A 7,760-nucleotide genomic window follows, 5' to 3' on the forward strand; every position below is an offset into this window, starting at 1 on the left:
GTTAGGACATGGAGAAGGAATTAGGAGATAAGAATTCCATGAGTGGAACACTTAATGTGCAAAGTACTTTGATGAACAGGAGAAAAAGACCTCACATCCATAAGTCTTTAAAAGCTAAGTGTCTCATCAGTATTTTTCACACAACCTGTTCAAGTTTTCTGTTTAGAATAAGTTACAGTTCTACATACAGGGCTGCTAAGATGAGGATACTAACAACCCTGGGAACTTGGCTGTCACCCAAGCCTGATATAAAACTTAACAGACTCAATAAAGGAAAAGAAAGAATAGTAGGGTCTCAGGGAAAAAAAATAAAACATTTACATACAAAGGATGTAAATGGCTTATTTCACTGGCTGAAGACTAGATTCACTGTGAGAAGTCATCCTGAGTATGCCAATGGTCCTGTGGATTGGTTTTAGGGCACGATAATTATCCACACAAACCATACTGAATAAGAGGAAAGGATCACAAAGGTATAGGGAGCAAAAGTATAAACAATGACCTTGCACCTCCACTTAGAACCTTAATCTCACTTTTCCTAAAGTATACTTGTCTCTCTGAAATACATGACTCTAGAAGATTACTGTCCCAAACTCCCTAAAATTTTAATTTTTATAATTTAAAAATACAATTGGTTATCTAAAGCACATAAGCACAAGAAAGTTTATGCGAAGGGGAGGTGACACTCTAGGCCTACCAAGAGGAAATGCTGAAGTTAACTCAAAACCTCAGCAAGGAAGGAAGACAATCATACCACACACCACCTACCCAGACTGCCTACTCAATCATCTCCCAAAATAGAAGTAGCCGGAAAGGCAAGAGCTATTGCCTCAATTAAGTGATTATAGTCACATACATTGAAGCCCTATCTTCAGAAATTTCAGTGTTGTATGACCTAAGACTGTCCTGTCTTGTTACTCTGCCTCCACAGCCACTGGAGCTTTGAAGTATATACTACCAATGGCAGCACTGGTCTTCAGACTTCCTGCCCAGCTGTCCCCCACCTGCCTGGCTATGCTCTGTGCACCACTGCACAGTCATTACACTGATTTACTGCTACTGCTAATCATTTATGAAAATTCCCAATGTGTGAGCAGAGACCTAACAGTCTCAACTCTGAGAAAGTGCTTTCCTGCATTCTCATCCTTTTTTACTTTTGTGAGGTGAAAAACACCCAGTGTGATTATTTACATCCTGTATATGTTAAGTTCCTAGTACCTAAGGTGTATACGCAACACTCTGTAGGGTGTAGTTGCCCTTTCTCAGCACTTAAAGACATAAATAACACTTTTAAAGATCTCTAACTTTCTATTAATGCTTTATATACTTTATATACATACCTACATTAGACATGAATTTATTTTAACACTTTCTGAATTTATATTTCAGCCTGGACAAGCTAAAAAAAAGATTTCCTACTTTTTCCAGAACTTACCTTTGAAGAAGGGACCCCCTCAAAGTTTCAGTATTTTAGAATCCACTCCATCTTAACTGTTTTTGATTTTTTTTTTTTTTTTTGAGACAGAGTCTCACTCTGTTGCCCAGGCTAGCGTGAGTGCCGTGGCATCAGCCTAGCTCACAGCAACCTCAAACTCCTGGGCTCAAGCAATCCTCCTGCCTCAGCCTCCCGAGTAGCTGGGACTACAGGCATGCACCACCATGCCCGGCTAATTTTTTCTATATATATATTTAGCTGTCTATATAATTTCTTTCTATTTTTAGTAGAGATGGGGTCTCGCTCTTGCTCAGGCTGGTCTCGAACTCCTGAGCTCAAACGATCCGCCCACCTCGGCCTCCCAGAGTGCTAGGATTACAGGCGTGAGCCACCGCGCCCGGCCTGTTTTTGATTTTGTTCTGATTATGTCTTCTCTGTCTCTTCTTTGTAGTCAGACTAGGATAACCTTTTTGTTTTTCCTTTTATACAATTCATTTAGCAAGAGTCTACATCAATAAACTCTCCCCACTCAAGGCCTTTTTCTAATGTTATACTTGATACTGGAAACATGGACACATGGATACAGGGAATAACTTTAGTGCCTGGTACAATCCTTCAAATAGATCATTCAGAAAACAGCAACATTTTTGCCTTCAAGTATGAGTATAGTGTATCCTACCTTAGCTAAAACCTACCTGTCCATGTCCTCCAGATTATCCACTGGTGATCCCAGTCGATCACTAAGCCGTCGCCGTTCTGGTGTGGTAACACAAAAGTGATCATTGCCAACAGTGATCCTTAAGCTCTGTTCCAAAGAAGAGTCAGAACGCAGACCAGGAGAGCGTCTCTGTAAAAGATAATATGGTTAGTCAATATGGCCAAGACATCCCTATTTCCAAAACATTCTCCTTCCTAGTCACAATGCTGACACTGTGGTCCAACAAGGTGAAAAATAGTTATGGCAAGATAAAAGCTATGGTAAAAGTAAAGTGCTTTTAAAAGTTATGGTAAAAGTAAAGTGCTTTTAAAAAAATTATCATTTTCTTAGAGAAAAAAGCCCATACTGCTAATCCTCCCAAATAGTGACCTCTCATTCTTACTGGACGTGAGAACAGAGAAGTCAATAAAGTCCCTGATCTCAGAACCTATACATTTTAAGTGAAGGAGGCAAGCCAAAAATAGGTTTTAAAAAGTACTTCTGATAGCCATAAATGCTGTACAATCATTAAAACATGATACCATGAATGAGACTGGGGAAGAGGAGTTACTGCAGATAGGATGGTTAGAAAAGGCTCTTCTGAGGTGAAAAGCTGAGGCCTGAATGATGAGATGTCAGCCTTGTAAAGAACAGGCAGAAGCATGTTTCAGGCAAAGGGAAGAATCACCTCAGTAATGAGCTTGGCATGTTTTAAGTAACAGAAAGACAACCAATGTGGCTGCAGCAAATGATGACAGAAGAGGAAAAGACAGGCAGAAATCAGTTAGGAGACTTGGAGTGCATTCTTAGTGTAATAAAAACCACAGGACAGTTTTAAGCAGGGGAGTGAGATCTGACTACGTTTTTCCTCCAGATGCTTGTATTGTTCACACCCTCACCTCCTGTAGGTCTTTATTTAAAAGTCATCTTCTCAGGAGGCCTTCCCTGGCTACCCTATCAAAAATTGTTGCACTCCTTCCTCTGCTTTATTTCCTTCTTAATATTTAATCACCTTTAACATGCCATGGCATTTCTGACTTAACCAACTCTCTCTGTTAGAATAACTCTAGGAGGGAAGGAGTTTTTGTCTGGTTTGTTTACCGTTGCATCTCCAGGTCCCAGAACAGTACCTACTACACAGACATTCAATAAATACCTGTCAAATGTATAAAGTATAGGTTTAAAAAATTATTTTGATTGCTATGTACAGAATAAACTAGAGCATAGCAAGAGCGGGGCGTAAAGGAGCCAAATGCAACAACCCAGGCAAGAGGTAATAGGATTTAGACCACGCAGGAGTGATGGCAGGAGGAGCACAGTTTGGAGAATGTATTTTGGAGGTAGAGGTAACAGGTTAGACAGATGAGGTTAATTTGACAGATTAAATGTTGGAAGAAAGAAAATGATAACTGTTGCTGACTCAAGCAGTGGATGATGCCCTTTACTGAGACAGAGAAGACTGGAGCAAATAAATTGTGCACTGGAGAAGAAAAGGGAAGCTGTGGAAAGAAGCATTCTATTCTCCTTGCTTCCTCTGTAGTGCCTGACACTCACACTGACACTGCTTTCAGCTTTGAAAATCTTAACACCGGGACAAGTCCATTCACCTAGGACCAGAGTGCCCAGAGTACTTGGATACCCCGTTAGAGAGCAACTCAACAAAACACAAACTTTGTCACAAGTTTGAAAAAAAGATTGATGAAATGCAAATAAAAACAAATGTCAAAACACCAAATCCTCCCCGGAAGCTCTACTAGAATGGTGATGTTGAGAGGTCAATGTTATCTCTAAGATAAACTTAATCTCATGCTCTGTTGCTCTAGCAGTGAAATATAAGGTTAAAAATCATAGGTTTGCGGAATCAGACAGATCTAAGCTCAATCACAGCTCCACCACTTCTTAGCTGTGAAACCTTAAGTCGAGTCACTTGGAACCTCTCGGGGTTGGTTCCTCAGCCGTACAACATGGAGTAACATTGACTGCCTCACCTCAAAGGGTTGAGGGGGTTAAAAGAACGTGTAACGTGAAGGGCCAAGTATAATCCCGGCCATATAACTCAGTAAGTGGGAGTGACTACTACAATGACTGTGGTTATGCACACTTCATTTCGGAGCAGCAGCTCCAACTCAGGTAAGCTGAGTTTACACTCTGGACGTCTAGTCTAGTTAACCGCACTAGGTTAGTTTCCCAAACTCACCACAAAGACAGACATTTCGATTTCTTTTCTAGGATCCGGGGGGGCAGCTCAGGCTTAAGGGAATAAACACCACGCAACCCTGAGGACATGTCAACTCTTTAAAAAGTACCACATCCAGTAAGGCACCTCTTTAAAAAAAAAAAAAAAAAAAAAAAAGTACCAGACACACGGTAGGGACGAAATTCCCCTCGCCCTGGCAAACTTTTCCACACCTCACCCAGAGTGGAAACATCCTGAGAAATGGAGCACGCACTCCCGACCCGGCGCGCCCAAGCGCCCGAGTCCGTTATTGTGTAAACGAAGCTCCCGGGCTGGCAGGGAGGCTCCGGGCTCCGGCATCACTGCCGACGGGGCCGGGGGAAGGCTTCGAGCTTAGGACCCTGGCCTGGAGGCCTCAGGGCGCCTGAGTTACAAGCGTCTCTGGAAACGGCAATTGCGAGCGAAGGGGCTGGGCTATGGAGGGTCCTGGATGAGGGGTGGGATTACCCGGCTGCCGCTGTCGCCTGGATGGTCTCCGCGGCCGTCCCGGGAGAAGTCGGCGCGGGACTCCCCCCGGCTGCTGCCTCGGAAGCCAGCCGGGCCCGGCGGGAAGAGTCGTCGGCCCCGCGGTGGCGACGGGGAGCCACGACGGGCCCGCGGCGGGGACGGAGAGCCGCGGCGACCCCGTGGCGGGGACGGCGAGGCCCGGCGGCCGCGGTGCCCTGAAGGCGAGCGGGGTCGCCGAGCCGGGGTCCGCGACGAGGAGGAACCGGAGGGCGGCGGCGAGGTGCGGCGAGCCGGGCCTGAGGAGGAGCCGGAGCTGCGGCCGGTGCGCGAGCCGCCACCGCCGCCGTCTTTAGGCCGGTGGGAAGAGACGGAGGAGCGGGCGCCGCTGCGGTACATGGTTCTGGAAGCAGCGGCCGCGGCTGCAGCTCCAACCCGGGGGCGCCCTAGACGCGGGCCCCGAGCGCGCCGCCGCAGCTGCAGCCGCCGCCACCACAGCCGTCGCGCGCCGCCAGGGCAGCCCCCTCCCCTCAGCCCAGCGCCACAGCCTGGGGTTCGGCCGAGCGCGCCCCCGCGGCCGCGGCCGGCGGTTGGAGGGCGCGAGCACGCGTCCGACACACCCCCCCCGCCTCCGGGGCTCCGGGCTCCTCCACTCAGGGAGCAGCCACAGGAGCCAGGAGAAGTGGGGAGGAGCGCGGAAGCCGGCGCGAGGCTGCCGAGGGGAGGGGAAACCAAGCGCGCGCCCTGAGCTCGGCACGCTCCGCCTCCAAACCCTTAAGATGGCGGCCGCTGAGCCACCCATTTCCCCCCCCTCCCCACGGCGGCCACGTGACCCTGAGGGCCTCCACGAGGGGTGGGCGGGGCGGAAGGGAGGGATTGGCGGGAGAAGAGTCTGGTCTTCCGGAGAAACCCGAGGCCTCCAGACTTGGCGGGTTTCGAGACCCGGGAGCATCTTTGGCCTTTCCCTGTGCCCCGGAATGTACATGACCCCTCAAAACGTCAGCTATGTCGGAGGTTATGCACCTTGGCAAGAACGCCTGCCGACGTCCTGGCCCCCACAGAAGCAGCACGACAACTGGAAAGTCACTTTACTTCGCAGTTTGATTTATAGGGGTTGAAATTGAAGATGGGAAAGTACAGGTTAGGGTTGAGAATCAAACACAAAATAGACATCAGTAAGTTTTCGAGAGGTTTTTCTCTGACCAAGTATTTGTGGTCATGGTGAAGGTCACTCACTACCAGGGGTCCATATCATGACACACAGGCGAGTTTTTTGTGAGAGATTCTGATAACACCACTGCCCCCCAACCCTATGACTAGAATTTCCCTAGATGCCAGTCTCTGGGCTCTGCAACCTAATTATAAAGTTAAGAAGAAAAGACAACACAAAAGAGCACAATGGTCAAAACATGAAAAAAATGTGGACTGTAAACAATGGCTTAATATTTTTCATCTATCAACTAGAAGTATAATACAAAACCTGAAATTCGCTAAAAAACAAAAAACAAAACAAAACAAAAAAAAACAGGGCCAGTCTTCGTGGCTCTGGCCTGTAATCCTAGCACTTTGGGAAGCTGAGAGGACCATGGCTTGAGATCAGGAGTTGGTGACCAACCTGAACAACATTGGAATAACTGGTCTCTACAAAAAGTAGAAAAATTAGCTAGGGGCGTGGTGGTGCTTGCCTGTAATTCCAGCCACTCAGGAAGCTGACGCAGGAGGATTGCTTGATCTTAGGAGTTTGAGATTTCAGTGGGCTATGTTGACCTTCACTGCACTCTAGCCCAAGCAATAGAGGGAGACCCTATCTCAAAAAAAATCAGGTTTCTGACCAGGTGTGGTGGCTCACACCTGTAATCCTAACAGTCTTGGAGACAGAGACAGGAAGATCACTTGAGGTCAGGAGTTTGAGACCAGCCTGAGCAAGAGCAGAGCAGACCCCGACCATTGCATTCTACCTGGGCAACAGAGCGAGACTCTGTCTCAAAAAAAAAAAATCAATCAATCAATCAGTCAGGTTTCTGATTTCAAAGCCAAGGCAGAACAAAGAAAAATTTAATTATAAAAGATTTCCATTTTCTAATTTAAGTTTTGTGGGCTAAAATAAAATCTTAAGCCTCCCCTAACCAATTAAATAGACCCCCTCTTGGCCAAGGAAGACACCCCCGCAAATAAAACCCTTTAACACTGAGTTGCCGGCCATGAGAAGGGAGGTTAGACACCTAGCTATACCTTGTCTTTTTTGGAGTAATTTTTGTAACAATAAGATACAAAATCATTAGCATGCCTAAGGTCATGTGAGACAAAACTTAAACCACAGCTAGAGGTCATCAATTTACTTAACAGATCACTTGAGTCTCAGTATATATCCGATACATGTCCAGTGACTTCCTGAACTTAAAATGTTCCAAGCCTTTAGACAAAACTTCATTTCTTTAACCAATTACAAATCAGAGAATCTTTAAACCCACCTATAACCTGTAAACCCCCACTTGGGAGATGTCCTGCCTTTTCAGGGCAGACCAGTGTGCACCTTTCATGTATTGATTTTGAATTTACGTGTAATTCCTGTCTCCCTAAAATGTATAAAACCAAACTGTAAGCCAACCATGGCAAGACCACTTGCTCAAGCCTTCTTGGGAGTGGCTCTCTGGGCCATACTTGTACATATTCGGCTCAAAATGAACCTCTTTAAATTATTTTACAGAATTTGGGTTTTTTTTCTATTGACAGTTTTTGTATTAAATTTAAAATATATCTAATTCCACATGTTTGTATAATGGCATATGCTCACATCATAGCTCAGTAAAAGTAAAGTATAAAATTTTTACTAGTTGATTTTTCTTACGCTCAGCTTCCTTCACTCCTTATATAATTTATATAAAATAGAAAACCCATAAAAGTTATTTTAAAGAAAAAATGATAAAAGTCTGCCAGAGGTGTATGCC

The 7,760-nt window shown here is 45.8% G+C and overlaps 1 protein-coding gene across 1 annotated transcript in view; it reads right to left on the reverse strand.

The window, feature by feature from the left end:
* ZNF318 (zinc finger protein 318) overlaps positions 1-5,251 on the reverse strand; it is a 28,119-nt gene extending 22,868 nt beyond the window's left edge. The window contains exons 1-2 of the mRNA XM_069487758.1: positions 4,816-5,251; positions 2,131-2,282 (exon numbers count right to left, since the gene is read on the reverse strand). Coding sequence (XP_069343859.1) covers positions 2,131-2,282; positions 4,816-5,211 — 548 coding nt within the window. The 5' untranslated portion in view covers positions 5,212-5,251. The remainder of the gene's footprint in view (positions 1-2,130; positions 2,283-4,815) is intronic.
* Positions 5,252-7,760: the final 2,509 nt, after the last annotated feature.

This window comes from Eulemur rufifrons, chromosome 15 (genome assembly GCF_041146395.1).
Source record: "Eulemur rufifrons isolate Redbay chromosome 15, OSU_ERuf_1, whole genome shotgun sequence".
NCBI classification, from domain to species: Eukaryota; Metazoa; Chordata; class Mammalia; order Primates; family Lemuridae; genus Eulemur; species Eulemur rufifrons.